Below are 16,926 nucleotides of genomic sequence, written 5' to 3'. Positions count from 1 at the left end.
TTATTATTATTATTATTATTATTATTAATGTTAAAAACAAACCCTTATATATATATATATATAAACCCATGTTAAAAACAAAAAACTAATATATATATACAGTATATATATATATATAGATATATATATATATATATATATATATAACACCACTAGCCACACACACACAACACACACCACACACATAGGCTACATATAATATATATATATTATTTTAAACGAAGTACCTTCCTTAAAACAGAACTAGCTTCTTTCCAAACTGCTTTGATTGGGCTTATTTCTCGGGACTTTTATTATGTAGTCGTATGTGTCTGGCAGCCATTCAGAAAAGACTTTACTCTTCAGAAGACGTATTTACAAGTTAGCGGACTTCCTGGGCGTCAAACGTTATCTGTCAGGCAACACTGTTGCATCTACAGCATCACACGGCCGCCGCAGGTACGCGTATGTACAGTTTATTATGAAACAATACAGTACGTGTGGGTTTAATACATATGGCGGGTTTGGTTTGAATGCAGATGTGTTTTTTGCTCTGCTGAGATTGATGGTTTTATGGTGAATCTCACTTTAGTTACTCGACGTGTCAAAACTGATTCGTACGAGCTTCACCTGTCAGTTAACATCCAACTGCCTTATTTATATTTAATATGTCTTCTTGCAGAATTTGTGTTTCAGTTTTTACCGAGGTTCATTGAAAGACACCTCCGAGTCAGGTAAGAGTTTTCAGATGCTGAACTGAATCTGATGAATGAGATGGTTTATAGATCTCGTGTGTTTGCTGCTGTAGAGATGGAGAAACTAGAGACTACATCAGAGCTTCAGTCCAGACTGTCATCCCTGTCTGTTTCTTCTTTCCCTGGTATAACGTCAAAGAACTGTGAAGCAAACCCTTTGAACAGGTTTGTGCAGGTTTATCGCAGGTTATTTTAGATTTCAAAGGCATGTAAACCTCATCCTTCTCATTTTCATTTTGAACTTCAAAGCACAGATCTTTCCCGGACAGTAATCCAACCGGACCCCCAAACTAAGATGGATGATAACAGCGAATCTGCTCAGTCTACTGAGGTACGGTGAACTCAGGCCGGTCAGAAATATGTGAATAAGTGAGCTGTAGTTCTGTGCTGTCTGTCTGTATGTGTTGTGATGTTGTTAACAGGAGCCCAGCGCGTCTCTCGGGAAGGCAGAGGCGGGCGACTCACAGGAGAGCAGTACTTCACACCCTGGGGAGAAAAAAGGTTAGTAAACCCCTTATTAGAGAGGTGAAGCTCATCACAACACACTCACAACACCCCCCCTAGAAAACAGATCTCACAAAAAAAAAAAAATATCTCTGCTATATAAAATATGGGAATCTTTCTATATATAACTTGTTTTAGCAGAATAAGCTTGTGCGTTTTCAAAAACGGCATGCAGTGTACATTATACAGGCCGAGCTCTGTAGTATGCAGTTCAAAAGTTGTTTTATATAGCAGATATTTAGGCTCTGGTTGCATAAAACATGATGAAAGCTGCTGTAAAAGTTATTGATATGCAATGCAAACTCATGACTGCTTATCAGTTTATTTCATTATTAATGTGCCAGGTCCGCATATCACCAAAAAAGCTCAAGTTATGCTAATAATTATTTTTATTTTTTTTTGGTGAAAGAGTATGTATTTATTATTATTATTATTATTATTATTATTATTATTATTATTATTATTATTATTATTAATAGCAACACCAACGTCATGGGGTTGATTCCCATGGAATGCATGAACTAATAAAATATATACCTTGAATGCAATGTATTTGGCTTTGGATATAATCATTAATGGCATTATTATTATTATTATTATTATTATTATTATTATTATTATTATTATTATTATGCATTTGGCAGAAGACACATAATCTAAAGTGACAGGAAAAAAAAAGGTCATTAAGATATATTTAATACTTCTTGAGTAACAGGCATGCAGATCTTAGAGAAAAACTTGAAGAGTGCTTTTTCCTCATTTTTCAATGGTCACCATTGGCACATAAAATGTAACAAAGGTCGCTAAAGTCAACAGATTTTACTAACAGACCTACCAATCTCTGTGTAAAAATAACATGATGCTGCCGTCTTTCTCAAGTCATTTGTACCGCCGTGTAATTTGGCTCCGAATCTCAGGTGAAAATTGTCATTTTGACCCCCCCTCTACAAAATAGTGGATTACTCTGTAAATATACATCTGTGGCATTTAATATTTTGGCTTTCATCACTATACATGTTTATCTTTCTTCCGAAAAAATATTGACATAATCAAAAAATTTGAGCTGAGGAAATTTCTGATATTGAAATTGAAGTTGTTTTGACACGGACCCTGTTGTTGTTTTTATTAAACTCCGTTGTCCTTGTAAATGTAGTGGTTTTTTGTTGTAGTTTTTTTTTGCCGCTTGAGCCCATGTGTAATTATGCAGCAACATTATGTGCATCTTGCCTGATTCTACTATACATACAGTGTATTTATAATTTATAAATTAAGTATATGTTTGTAAATATGTATTTTTATTTTATGTTAAAAAAAAATTAAAATTGAAATTATTTAATATATGAATATATTTAAGAATATCAATCTAGCAGTCACTTATCTCTTTGCAGCTCTTCCTCCGATGAAACCAGCGTCCACATGGACCTCCGCGGCTCTGAAGGAGCTGAAGACGAGGCTGCGTCAGGAGAAGGACAGCGTGGTGACGGTATATCGTGGAGACATAATGACCGTCCACGTGCCCACTGTTCCTGAGGCCAAGCGCGTGTGCTGGGAGTTCGCCACAGATGGCTATGACATTGGGTTTGGGGTTTACTTCGACTGGTCACCAGTCACTAGCCGAGCCATTACTGTCCACATTAGTGAATCCAGTGACGATGAGGATGAAGATGATGACCTGGAAGGTGAGGGAGTACTTCCTGTTGTGTTTCCTGCTTTTGTTCAGACATGCTGGTAGGAGTTCCACACAGTTGCCCTCAGTTGTAATTAACAAATTAGTTAACCGGGTGACTCTCAAGAAACCTGTCAAGATTTTGTCCCGGTCATGTTTTACCTCAAATCCAAGTAATGAAATTAAAATGTTACATTTTCATAGAAGAAAAAGCCTATTTTAAGGTGATGTTTTTGCAGTATGATATAATTATAATACCACACCAGCATCCTCTCCCCAATTTTCATTACCAAAATGAAAAAGACTCATTATTTGATAATATTATTATTATTATTATTATTATGAGAAAATTGTATATATTTATAAATTATATACACTAATTTTCAAACGTTTAGTCAGATCTTTTTTAATTTTATGATTTTTTTTTATTTTATTTTTTTTCAACAAGGATGCCTTGATCAAGTCACAGTAAAGACTTTTACATTGTTACAGAAAAAGTTCTGCATTTCAAATAGGCCTAAGTGCTGTTTTTTAACTTCATCACAATTTCAAAACTTTTTTCAACGTTTATAATATTTTGTGTGTGTGTGTTGATAGATAGATAGATAGATAGATAGATAATAAAAACACAATTTCCAGGCAATGAGAGATAGATAGATAGATAGATAGATAGATAGATAGATAGATAATAAAAACACAATTTCCAGGCAATGAGAATTTGGGAGGCATGGGGAAATGTGCTTATTTGTAACAAAAATAATATTTGTAATGGTTCAATGTCATATTAAATGTTGTGAAACTTTTTTTTTTTTTGTACAAAGCTTATAATAAGGAGATGCATATACAGAATACTTTCAGTGATATTTGGACAACTGCTTTGTCAAACAGTCCCTGCGGTTCCTGGAGATGTTGAGAAGGGCTCTAAATCAGTTGCCGACTCGAACTTGGGAGAAATCCTGCCTGTGTACCGTCAGGACAGTCATCTGGCGGTTCAGAGCGGGAGCCACGAGTTTCCAGGAGAAGGTACATACCAGCTGAAGTTTGACAACTCATACTCACTGTGGCGGAACAAGACTCTGTACTACAGAGTGTACTACAGTGCCTGAGGAATCAAGCGCATATTTAAAACAAAGCTTTCAGTGATACTGTTTTTGATCATATGTATTAAATTACTGTATAATTCTTGCTTTTGTTGATTTGTGCTTTTTGTTTTATCCAAGCCCTCTCATAGATCAAAAAATTACATATATATATATATATATATATATATATATATAGATATTCTATCTATATGCTTTTTTTTAAGTGAATGGAATCATGAGGTTCATGATACGTGCAATGTGTTTTATGTGGCTTAAGATGTTATGTGCAAGATGATATGTTTCATATAAAAGATCCATGTTTTATAAGTGTATTGTCTGACACCACAACAGAACTGTGGCATCACATATCAGGGACTACAGAGTAATCAGGGAAAGTATATGGGTGGTGAACCGGGTCAAATAGTTTTACACAATTCAGAAGCAAACGAGGAAAGCAACGAATCAATGTAGAAGCCACTGTTGATTCAGGTCATTGATATATGAGTGTTTTCTGTTTGTTTGGTTGTTGTTTTACCGCATTGAGCAGTGCACGCACACTATTTCTCACATACTGCTAATACTGGGTTTGTTTTCTCAGCCACAAAGACACTGGAAGCCACAGCTAGTAAGGATATGTTTTTATGGCAGTTGTATACTGTACTGAGATGGCCGTCACTTCAGACACCAAGGCTACTACTCATGGAAATGGTCAACTTTAAACCATTTCCTGCCACAAAAGCTAATTTGCTGCATACCTGGTTCAATATTTGCATGTCCCAGGCTCTTGTTTGGCATGATTTAGGGTTGTTTGGCATCAGTTCGGTCTGTATAGACATAATGCTGATGGCTTATTGAAGAGGTTTTATTTACATTTTTGTTCTTTGCTGATGCTTCTTTACCAAATTAACTTACAAAACTACATATAGCGAAGGTTTTATGATTTGTTTTGCTTATATCACGTGCAATATACCACACTAAGTGCTGCCAGCAGGGGTTTTAGTATAGTATTTTGTTTCCTTCAAATACTCTCCTTGATTATATGAATACCAAATCACACTGCAAATGTGCAGCGTGTGAGTTTCTTTCCGTACCTTAATTATTTGCATGTCTTGAGAGACTGTTGCATTGTGCTGCTGAGGTACACCGCTCTGCCAGTGTGTTTTTCTGCTTGTCCTCCTTCTCTGTATCTTGTTTGTATATGCATAGGATATATGTTTGTCATCCTTTTCTTGTTTTTCGTTTGTTGTTTCTTTTACACAATAAACACTGACAGTGAAATCAGTGTGCAGTTGCTGTCTGTTTCATATCCAGCTTTATGGTTCCTTCTTTCCTTTAAAATGCGGTCTGCACTTCCTTCTGAGAATAACCATAAAAAGTGCTTTCTCAGCATTAAAATCTGGTTTTCATTGGATGACCACAAGCATCATTTCCCTTAAAACTGAGGTCAATGTATTGAGTAACAGATTTAGAAGTGTCATTGTTTATTATTTTCGATAGAGGGCGCTGTTAGACTGAAAAAAGACCACATTATACATTATATAGGTACATATATAGGCTTATTTATAAGATGTTTGATAATGATTGATGCGTATGATATATTAATATTATATTCAGCTGTTTATACTATGAGAGTTTAATTAATTATAAAAGCACAAATGTAATGATCGTATGTTAGGTTGCTTTATTAACAACATGGTCATCCATTTATTATGCTCAGTCCTATAAAATAGTATACATGTTTTTTTCATCGAAATTAGTTTTAGTTTAATGTCTAATTGCTATGAATAGATGAAACGGTTATTAGCAAAAAAATTAATTCAGGATTACATTGTGTGATATTCACCTTTGAATTACAATTGCCATGGGGTTATTTTTTCTCCCTCTTCTTCTTTTTTTTATATGTATCAAAAATTTTACAAAATTTTGTATGATTTTTTTTTTTTTCTGAACTTATATTTATTTCACTATTCATGATTATTCCATTTTTATTTAAATTAATTTATTTACATACTATAATCAATCAAAATACCAATCATAAAAAAAAAAAAATCATAATATAAGATATTTTTCACATTGTTACACTATATTATAAAAATAAAATAAAATATAAAACTAACCAAAAAACATTTATGTATTTGTGTACTACAATTACAAAAAAACAAAACAAATAAAAATAAATTAAAACTATATATATATAACTTAAATAAAAATAATATGATATATTATATATAATGATATATATATAAACAAAATATTACATAATAATAAAATAAAACAACATTTAAGGATGCCCTACATGTCTTTTAAGTTGTAATTCAAAATATATTGGATTATAAAACTGTTTAATTACTCTTTTAATATATTTATATATATATATATATATATATATATATATATATATATATATATATATATATAGTATAAATTTATTTCTATTTTTCACAGAAAGGTAGTAGCCTACCTACTGAAGGCCTACTGAATATTTTTCTAAAAAAAGTTGAATCATTCCGTTATTCATTATTTATTTATTTACATATTTTAATGTATTTATTTGCTTGTTCATATTGGATGTTTCCAGGATTGTCATTGTGGGATGTTATTTGGTCGTGGCAGACTGTGACACACAGGCTGCGGTCTCGCGGGATTGGCGATACCATTTATTTTGTTTTCTGATACGACACCGATACTTTTAATGGTGATATCGATACCGATACAATGCTTCTAAACTGAACTTTTAAATTATGAAATGTATGAAATTATAAAATTACTAAGAGTACAATGGGTAATAATACCTACTTAACTTTATATTTGAAATGCATTTTAACATCCGATATGCCTTTATTGCAACTTATCAGGTTATATTTTGTTTTACACATGGTTAAAATATGTAACCTGTATTGGAAATCTACAAATACTACAGTTAAACTATGGTCAATTTAGGAAAACCATGGTTCATTGTCATAAGGGACTGCCAGTAATAGGCTGTAGCATGCATAAAATGCAGCCTTTTTATTCAGAGAGTGTATGATCTATACAGAATAGAACGAGCAATATGAACTTTTAACATTAAAATTTAAATAAATGTGCCACACAAACTAGGGTACAATTTCAATATGTTTATTTGTTAAATAACATGTGTTGGTTCAGATGAGCATTGTGCAGGAAAATCCCTCCCACACAATTATTTGCTAACATAGGTTATTCATCCAATTTTATGCATATTGTACGCATTATTTTTTGTTAAATAAAATCACTGGTAAATAAAAACACCTTCACCCATCCCTATTTTGCAGGCTGCACGCCGAGGCCGCGAGCGAGATTCTTAGAAATAAGGAATATGAAATAACAAAGGTTGTTATACGTTTTTTACTCCACACTGGTCTTTATTTGAGAATTTAATTTATGAGATGGAGTTCTTCAGATGAACTGAGGAGGGCAGCAATTTTTTGGTCACACTTTTACAGGAATGAGTATTTTTCAGGGTAAAAATTATATTGGCTACGGAAGTAGCTGAGCATTTCCGTCCTTATTGCCCAGGAAAAACATGTTGATTAATGACATTGATTTGAGGAGAATATGTGCTTTTTTATTTTGAGATGTGAAATCCTAATGTTAAAAAAGGTCAAAACAGAGCATCTAAAATGTAGTATACACTGTAAAAAATGGCCAACTGAAATTTTAACTCATGAATTATATGACGTGGGCATGTGTGTTTAGAGCATAGACCTGAAAATGACATTTCCAGCTTAAATGTATTATGCTATAAATTTTGAATGCTTTGGACCACAGACTTACGGTTGGTCTCTTTTTAAAGAAGATACTTGGCAGATTATTGTAGAAGTGAAAAGTTATAAAGATTATATAACAAAAAAGTTATGGAAGTTTATGAAAATATAAAATGTAGTCATTTAAATATTTGATATAAAATATATATTTTACAAAACATGTTTTACTCTACAACTGCTAGAAAATCAAAACCAAAATTCTGAACAAGTTATGTTCCAAACATATCAAAAGATGAGCTAAAAATGAGATTTCACTTAGATTTAGTACCAATATATTACAAAAAATTACCACAAAACCAACTAGAAACCCCATAAATAACCCCTCAAAAACCATACTCCATTTAAATATGGTTTAAGTGATCTGAAACATGTTTTTCCATATGTTTCTCAATATTTATGAAGTAGACATCATATTCAGAAGTTTTAAGGGCAGTATGGCAATATTTGATTTCAATTTAACCTCAAAAAGACATGCTACGAGAACCCTGGACTTCTATTGTTTTTTCTATATATTCAAAACACCTTTAGACCTTTTTTTCTCAAAAAAAGAAAAAAAAGAATGGATGTTATCTTTTGAACACTTTCCATGAAAATGAATAAAGATTTTTCATGGTTTCATATGTGCATCACATTAATAAATTACAATTTCTCTGCAAAAATCAGTCACTAAATATCAAAACTAGAGTCTTTAAGCTTTCAAACGATATTTAGTTTGTCAAGATTACTTTAGGTTTAGACTAAGATATTACTGTTTAAAACATGTAATGGCAAGTGGGCCCACCGGTGACAGTTAACAGGTTAACATGGCTTCAAATATTACAGTTGTAGATCTAGTCCTGGTGACCACTTCCCTGTGTGACAACCTTTTTTTGTTTCCTCTAATTTACCTCATTTAGAAATGTCAACCGTACGATGTACCAGGTTCAGATGCCGTTACCTTTATCGAAGCAGCTGATAGTGTTTGGTTTAGAGGAATGGTCGTCCTTCTCCAGTGATACTGAGATATCTGTGGAGGTTCTGCTGGGTGCAGAGGTCAAGTCACAGGTCATCGGGACTCCTTCACCTCACTCCAGGCAAGTGCACTGAATCTTATGATTACAGCACTGCCCTGCAGTAAACCAATTGGTCTAAATTCACCCAGTTAACTAAAATGATTAGTTTACAACATAAAAAAAAAAGACTCTGATATTCCCTAGATTTCATGTTAGCTTGGGAGAGCACTCTGCTTCAGGGTATGTGTCCAATGGTAAGGAGTCATCCACAAACTAGTTCTTCAGCAGGTAGATTGATTGATCTCCAGGCATTGAGAGCATTTCAGATTTTAAACTGTACTATCTCTGTTGTGTGGTTTTTGAAGGACAAAACTCCAAGACGAGAATACTTTTTGTAAGCGAAGAAAACAAAAATAATGACTTTATTCAATAATTCCTTTGTCAACAGTCTCCTCTGTGTCTCTCCATATCACCGTATGTTGTGTATGCCCTCTGTATCATCCGTGCCACAAGGATGTGCTGTTTTATTTCAAATCAAAGCTAAATACATGTAGAAACAGCGCATCCTTCCAAAGACGAATTAAGCTTTTATGGGTTTGGAACGACATGGGAGTAAGTGATTAATGACAAAATTTTCATTTTGCGTTGGAGTATCCCTTTAAAGTTATCTCTTATTAAAACCATTGTCATAGTTGCAGAATTAGTTCTTGATATACCTGTGGAAATACTGATTTATTTATATATTAAACTATAAATTCTTTTGTATCAAAATGTTTGAACCCAAATGTAATATTTCAATGTAACAATAACATACATTTTGAAAAGAAAATGTGACATATATATATAATTTTTAATTTTTTCAAATCAAGTTCCTATTCTCAGACTGTCCATCAATGCGCTGGAGCCACGCCATGTGTTTGAGTGATCCTGAAATGGCCATTCTGATTGGTGGGGAGGCTGATGACCAGGCCAGTTGTAAAGATTCTATATGGAAACTGGAGAATGGTGCATGTCATTTTAAAATTCAGTATGAAAAGTTAAAGACTGTTATTTGCAAAATGCAAAATGCAGAAAAAAGCTAGAATTTAAGAAGTGCTGCATGAATGCAGAACTATGACTGTATGATCATATTCAAGCAAATGTACATTATATAGTTATTGTTGGATTCATTTAATTCTTCTTATTATATAGAATTATTTATGCATTAATTCAAAATTAAGATTATTTACTGTGTTATATTTCTAGAAGTTTCTTACCACAAAGTGGGGCATTTTAAAATTTCCCTTTACATATGTATGTTTCACATTTAATATATATATTCGATATTTTGATATAATTGGTATTATTATATATACAGGTGGATCTCAATAAATTAGAATGTCGTGGAAAAGTTAATTTATTTCAGTAATTCAACTCAAATTGTGAAACTCGTGTATTAAATAAATTCAATGCACACAGACTGAAGTAGTTTAAGTCTTTGGTTCTTTAAATTGTGATAATTTTGGCTCACATTTAACAAAATCCCACCAATTCACTATCTTAACAAATTAGAATACTATATAAGACCAACTTTTTTTTTTTTTTTTTTTTTTTTTTTTTAAACATTTTTAGTGAACTTCTGGAAAGTATGTTCATTTACTGTTCATGTACTCAATACTTGGTAGGGGCTCCTTTTGCTTTAATTACTGCGTCAATTCGGCGTGGCATGGAGGTGATCAGTTTGTGGCACTGCTGAGGTGGTATGGAAGCCCAGGTTTCTTTGACAGTGGCCTTCAGTTCATCTGCATTTTTTGGTCTCTTGTTTCTCATTTTCCTCTTGACAAGACCCCACAGATTCTCTCTGGGGTTCAGGTCTGGTGAGTTTGCTGGCCAGTCAAGCACACCAACACCATGGTCATTTAACCAACTTTAGGTGCTTTTGGCAGTGTGGACAGGTGCCAAATCCTGCTGGAAAATGAAATCAGCATCTTCAAAAAGCTGGTCAGCAGAAGGACAGCATGAAGTGTTCCAAATTTCTTGGTAAACGGGTTCAGTGACTTTGGTTTTCAAAAAACACAATGGACCAACACCAGCAGATTACATTGCACCCCAAATCATCACAGACCGTGGAAACTTAACACTGGACTTCAAGCAACTTGTGTTATGTGCTTTTCCACCCTTCCTCCAGACTCTAGACATTGGTTTCCAAATGAAATACAAAACTTGCTCTCATCTGAAAAGAGGACTTTGGACCACTGGGCAACAGTCCAGTTCTTCTTCTCCTTAGCCCAGGTAAGACGACTCTGACGTTGTCTGTGGTTCAGGAGTGGCTTAACAAGAGGAATACAACAACTGTAGCCGAATTTCTTGACACGTCTGTGTGTGGTGGCTCTTGATGCCTTGAACCCAGCCTCAGTTCATTCCTTGTGAAGTTCACTCAAATTCTTGAATCGATTTTGCTTGACAATCCTCATAAGGCTGCGGTTCTCTCGGTTGGTTGTGCATCTTTTTCTTCCAAACCTTTTTCTTCCACTCAACTTTCTGTTAACATGCTTGGATACAGCACTCTGTGAACAGACAGCTTCTTTGGCAATGAATGTTTGTGGCTTACCCTCCATGTGAAGGGTGTCAATGATTGTCTTCTGGACAACTGTCAGATCAGCAGTCTTCCCCATGATTGTGTAGCCCAGTGAACCAAACTGAGAGACCCATTTTGAAGGCTCAGGAAACCTTTGCAGGTGTTTTGAGTTGATTAGCTGATTGGCATGTCACCATATTGTAATTTGTTGAGATAGTGAATTGGTGGGTTTTTGTTAAATGTGAGCCAAAATAATCACAATTAAAAGAACCAAATACTTAAACTACTTCAGTCTGTGTGGATTGAATTTATTTAATACACAAGTTTCACAATTTGAGTTGAATTACTGATATAAATGAACTTTTCCACGACATTCTAATTTATTGAGATGAGCCTGTATATTTATAAAACTGATAGTTCTGGCCCTTGATTCTGATTGGTTGAGCCAAGTTCGAAGCTGTTGTAAATTACAAACATACATCTTTGTTTACTTCTGTGTGTTGCTCGGCAACCACTTTGTTGGAACCACCGTTTCTGAGGAACTACATTGTTACATTGTCATCGTTTACTCATTCTCATGTCATTCAAAACCCTTTTTTTTATTCTTCCACCTTTATATCATAAAAGTAGTCCATACAACTTTCATTGACTTGGGTACCAGATCGGTCTGATTTATCCAACTTTATCTTAATAAACCCTTTAAGCATATTTTAAAGGGGTCCTATTATGCTCTTTTACAAGGTCTTGATTTTGTTTTGGGGGTGTACTAGAACAGGCTCTCATCCTAGGTTGTTCAAAAATTTATTTTTCTCATATTTTACATTACAACACCTCTCTCCCCAGTCTGGGATGAACGACTGGAATAGTTACTGCATCAAATGAAGGCCCGCCTTCTGAAATACGAAATGCGCTGTGATTTGTTAGCTGGGCCAGTGTGTGTTGTGATTGGTTAGCTGGGCCAGTGTGTGTTGTGATTGGTTAGCTGGGCCAGTGTGTGTTGTGATTGGTTAGCTGGGCCAGTGTGTGTTGTGATTGGTTAGCTGGGCCAGTGTGTGTTGTGATTGACAGCACTCGGCGCCTGGTCGGGAAATGTCATGCCCCTTACCATAGCCGCCTGCTGTGAGCATCAGTGTAAATACTGAGTCAAAATCAAATCAATTTGAGCGTGATTTAAACCCAGATGATTGTAACCACTCTAAGCTCGTCTGCCTTGGGAAAGCTAGTTTGTCTCCGACATTGTGATAACACTCATTGCCTTCTCTAGTGCAGCTCAACCAGGTCTCGTCCCATTCGTCGATCTTTGTGATATCACAAATCCCGGAAATTATGCATTGTAGTCCAAATGAGTCGTTTGTGGTAGTTTTTGAAAAATATCTCCTTTTGAATTGGACTTTGAGCTTTGTAACTTTGCAGATCTTTTTATGCTCAAACAGCAATATTACAGACTAACTAAAGTTGAAACACTGAAAAAGCATGATAGCACCCCTTTAAGGTTTTTTTTTAGCCTGAGATTTTTTGTCCTTCTTTTGTAACCATATAATTTGTCCTTTCTGGTGATATTTATAATAGGCACTCCACCACGCTGCTGTCGAACAAGATGATCATTTTTGGTGGGAGAAAAACTGCCATCTACCTCAATGATCTTCTCATCCTGGATCTTGGTAATGATGCGGAGCGTCTGAAAGTATTCTCTGTCTGCTGTGTTGATCATATTATCACTGTCTTGTATACTAAGTCTTGTTTCTTGTGGAAAAGGCTTCATGGAATACACTGCGGTAAAATACAAGAACATGCCACCACTGCCCGTGGGTGAGACTTCAAAATATAAACTTATTTTTAAAGAAAACTTTAGAATAAGCTGACAATGAAGAATTTGTAAATACAGTTACAGTTCAATTTACTTGTATTTTTGGTCATTCTGCTGCAGGTTTCACGCTGCTGGGTCCGTGTCTGACAACAGGTTACATGCACGGTTGAACTCCCTGTTTAGGATCAGGGACTACAGGGTTTTTTCTTAGAAATGAATGTATGGTACTTACAAAAAATTGGAACTTGAAGCACTTTTAGCGTTCGTTTTTTAACAGTGCATTGTTGCAGTTTTAGCGTGAACAGCTGTTTTACAGCTACCGTTTTTATAATGATTTCCTTAAAAGCAAGCAAAGCCTTTACTCTCTCTCACATGTAGTTCAGATTTGTTATTTAGTACATTCAGAGAATGCATTTTTGTGCAATAAATGTTTTCTCTTATTTTGCATGCACATGTTTTCACAATTGTATTTTTGTCCACTTTTTGTGTTTCACTCACACATTTTCCTTGAAGTCCGTATATCACTTGTTCATAATGTCTTAAAGTTGCAAAAAGCAACTGCAGTATTTTCACCAAAGCAATAAATGTAGTACTTTGCTAAAAAGAAACTGAACTGTCTTAACTTATTAACAAAGAGTCTCACATAACTGATTATCAAAGTGTTTTATTGATTGTTTTAAGTATTCAGATTATGCCTGCAAATCATCAGGAGTATCAGGCTGACATGATGGATGACTGATTTTGAAAGCATCAATCTCAGTTAAGGTCTGGTTTAACCTTCTGATAGTAGGGAACTGGGACATATCCACCTTGAACCTTTGGTAAAGGACAGTAGAGTGTACATTATAGCATTCTGCATTGAATAAACATTAATTTCAGCTTTAAAGAGACATGTCATACCTTTCAGCGTTGTAGACTTGAGGCACAAGACAAATATCTGCCATGGATATCTAGAAGCGTAGCAATGTTTCAACGCATGTTAAAACTGAATTTAGAATTCTTAAACACTACTGTTCAAAACCTTTTAATAAATTAATATTTTATTCAGCAAGGATGCATTAAATTAAATTGATCAAAAATGACAGTAAAGGCATTTAAATGTTACAAAATATTTCTGTTTTAAAAAAAATAATTTCCTATTCATCAAAGAATCCTAAAAATGGTTTCCACAAAAATATTAAGCAGCACAACAGTTTTCAACATTGATAATAACGAGAAATGTTTCTTGAGCAGCAAATCAGCATATTAGAATGATTTCTGAAGAATCGTGTGACACTGAAGACTCTAGTAACGATGCTGAAAATTCAGCTTTGCAAAACGAATAAATTATATTTTAATATATATTAAAATGGAAAACTTAATTGAAGTCGTAATAATATTTCACAATATTAGTAATTTTACTCTATTTTTCTACTCTTTATATAGTGAGCATGAGAGACTTCTTTCATAAGCATTAAACAAAGCAATGTTTTGAACAGTAGTGTATATCATATACTGCTATTTATATTCATAATATATGATATATATTGATAAAGTACATCACGGCTATTACCTCATCGCCAACACAGTATTTCCCTGCCGTCTGCTTCAGAATAGGCTCTAAGGCCAAATAACACATACAATAAAAGTCAATTACACAATTAAAGCAATCAGCTGTGAAGTATTTATGTACAATACTTGCATGAAAACGTATTTAGACAGTTATTGCATCAAAGATAAAAATGAAACTGATGGTTTATATGACCGCGAGATGTAACTAAATTTGAAAATAACTTAATGGGAAAAACTCACCCTCGAATCCTTGGTTGATGAAATGCTGAGCCCACTGTACCTTCTCTGCTCCAATTTTCTGAAGCACATACAGGTTCTGAAATACAGCATTAACGTCATGCTTGATTGATATTCCTTAAATAAAGCACTGATGCTAAATTCTTGCTTGTAGAGGACAAGTGTTTAAGTTGCAGATGAAAACCTGATACTTATGGAAACATTATAGAGTCTAGAGACCCACCTAAAACCATTCAAACGACGTCTTTATAGTTGAACTTGTTACTTTGTGCACTTATAAACACAATGCCATGTCAAACCTGGAGGGGCTGGATCCCAGACGCGATGATGTCACAGATGATGCGGACCTGCCCCCTCTGCTTTGGGTCTGCAGGCAGGAGGCGGGGCTCTGGACGAGTTTCCTCAATGTACTGGATGATGGCCAACTGTGGTAAATAACAAAACAATGTAAACGTAAAATAATTTAATTTCTGTGGGCCACAAAGCAGAATGCATGTTCTTACCGACTGAGACAAGGTGATGCCATCAATGGTGACTGCAGGCACTTGCTGCATTGGGTTTATTGCCTTAAATTGATCTGTTAGCTTGTGAAAAAAGATCATTATTTGAGTTAACATGGAATGTTATAGACATGGCTAGATGAATATTAACAATCTAGCGCAGAGATTTCTGCATCTATATGTATATACCTGCTGCCCACCATCCTTGATGAGATTTACTGGCTTTTGCTCATATTCAATCCCTTTCAATGCAAACGCTGCAAAACACGTTTAAATTACATTAGGAAAAAAAATGAACTTTGACATGCTTGAGACAGATGATGGTAAATACAATCAACTGATGTATTCAAGACTCACCTATCCGGACTCTCCAAGAGCATGAACTTCTAAAATATCCGTAAAGAACAGGCTAGAACATGACAATATAACAGTCAAATAATGCATTACAAACAATAACTTCATTTAAGACAAGAAACAACATATTAAACCTTCGCTTGTGTCGCCATAGCATGCATATAGCAGTCCAGTTACTACAAGAAAAACCCACTACTTAGTCAACCAATGAGATGTACCACCGAAAATCCTCCTCCTGGCTGAGTTTCTCGTGACTAAGCAACTTTAATGGACTTCGGAAGACACATCGGGAAATGATTTCGTTTGTGTGTGCGTTTAGATGTGTATAATCTCTCTACTGCAGTGTGTGGGATGTGCAGGGTTTATGCATTTACCTTGATTAAACGTGCAGCTGATGCACTCATATTAGACTGTTGGTCCCCGAGAAGAATGGATTTCGTTTGAGATGGACTTATTCACTACATACGTTGCAGTAATGCTCGGTTTACTAGAGAGAACTTCTTATGAACCGACTCTCGCTGAGGATTCAGTCGAACCGATTCGCGAGCCGGTTGAGATGTGTTTGTGTCGGAATAAAAAATTGTCGGAACAATACTGTTTGTTACAATATTGGGTATTACTAATGTTAATATATTTTAAAATTACATTATTATGCATTCTATCGTAAGTAATAAAATTCTTATGTGTGTTGTCATCCAAGAAATGTTTGAATAAACAAACAAAACACGTGACACAATCTAATATAATCGAAAACAAATAAACAACCGTTTTACAACAACAACAACAACAAAAAAATCAACTAAAAGTGTTGCGTCGCATGACTCAAATGAATCCATTTTTATATAGAATCGAGCCGTTCCAACGAATCGATTCGCTAAAATGATTCACTAAGATAAGCATTGACTTTTCTTGATTTTGTATCAGAGCCGGAAAGATTTCACCGAGCTAAAGGAAAATGGCGAAAAATAAATACTAATAAAAAGCTTATCTAAAGGTTTTTCCTTTTCGTATAGCATACATTTGTCACGTCTTCTAATTAATAATTGACAGGTTTAATACCCTATCACTTCCTAAGCAACATCTCTCGCTTATGATGTGTGTGCCTGTGTCATCAAAGAAACGCCTTTCAAGAAACGCGCACTGCCATTGGTCCAACA

At 34.6% G+C, this 16,926-nt stretch overlaps 2 protein-coding genes and 1 long non-coding RNA gene across 4 annotated transcripts; 2 read left to right on the top strand and 1 right to left on the bottom strand.

The window, feature by feature from the left end:
* Positions 1-292: 292 nt before the first annotated feature.
* Positions 293-4,167, top strand: LOC109089261 (protein TMED8-like). Its single transcript, XM_042774394.1, has 7 exons — positions 293-438; positions 662-713; positions 788-899; positions 975-1,065; positions 1,157-1,235; positions 2,627-2,917; positions 3,793-4,167. Exons 3-7 carry the CDS (start codon positions 790-792, stop codon positions 4,008-4,010), a joined length of 789 nt encoding a protein of 262 aa, XP_042630328.1. The 5' UTR covers positions 293-438; positions 662-713; positions 788-789; the 3' UTR covers positions 4,011-4,167.
* Positions 4,168-12,757: 8,590 nt separating this feature from the next.
* On the top strand, positions 12,758-13,641 carry LOC109089267. Its single transcript, XR_002017682.2, has 3 exons — positions 12,758-12,981; positions 13,076-13,129; positions 13,248-13,641. It is a non-coding gene; the product is annotated as an uncharacterized LOC109089267 (long non-coding RNA).
* Positions 13,642-13,775: 134 nt separating this feature from the next.
* Positions 13,776-16,426, bottom strand: LOC109089262 (maleylacetoacetate isomerase-like). 2 transcript variants are annotated; one of them, XM_019103389.2, is made up of 9 exons: positions 16,144-16,426; positions 15,773-15,824; positions 15,605-15,672; positions 15,419-15,499; positions 15,215-15,340; positions 14,919-14,994; positions 14,680-14,732; positions 14,028-14,077; positions 13,776-13,943 (listed from the first exon to the last, which is right to left on the bottom strand). In XM_019103389.2, exons 1-9 carry the CDS (start codon positions 16,171-16,173, stop codon positions 13,817-13,819), a joined length of 663 nt encoding a protein of 220 aa, XP_018958934.1. In that variant the 5' UTR covers positions 16,174-16,426; the 3' UTR covers positions 13,776-13,816. The 2 variants fall into 2 exon arrangements, with proteins under 2 accessions (XP_018958934.1, XP_018958935.1); XM_019103390.2 differs by lacking the exon at positions 16,144-16,426 and adding an exon at positions 15,904-16,071.
* Positions 16,427-16,926: the final 500 nt, after the last annotated feature.

This window comes from Cyprinus carpio, chromosome A17 (genome assembly GCF_018340385.1).
Source record: "Cyprinus carpio isolate SPL01 chromosome A17, ASM1834038v1, whole genome shotgun sequence".
Classification (NCBI taxonomy): Eukaryota; Metazoa; Chordata; class Actinopteri; order Cypriniformes; family Cyprinidae; genus Cyprinus; species Cyprinus carpio.
This window is presented reverse-complemented; position numbering and strand designations above follow the sequence as displayed.

Excerpts from the sequence above, each read along its gene's own strand:
- LOC109089261 (XM_042774394.1), top strand. The coding sequence starts at position 790 with ATGGAGAAACTAGAGACTACATCAGAGCTTCAGTCCAGACTGTCATCC. Across the intron at positions 1,066-1,156 it reads AATCTGCTCAGTCTACTGAG|GAGCCCAGCGCGTCTCTCGG; the intron begins GTACGGTGAACT and ends TGTTGTTAACAG. Across the intron at positions 1,236-2,626 it reads ACACCCTGGGGAGAAAAAAG|CTCTTCCTCCGATGAAACCA; the intron begins GTTAGTAAACCC and ends ATCTCTTTGCAG.
- LOC109089262 (XM_019103389.2), bottom strand. The coding sequence starts at position 16,173 with ATGAGTGCATCAGCTGCACGTTTAATCAAG. Across the intron at positions 15,500-15,604 it reads TCAAGGATGGTGGGCAGCAG|CTAACAGATCAATTTAAGGC; the intron begins GTATATACATAT and ends TTTTTTCACAAG. Across the intron at positions 15,341-15,418 it reads GCATCACCTTGTCTCAGTCG|TTGGCCATCATCCAGTACAT; the intron begins GTAAGAACATGC and ends TATTTACCACAG.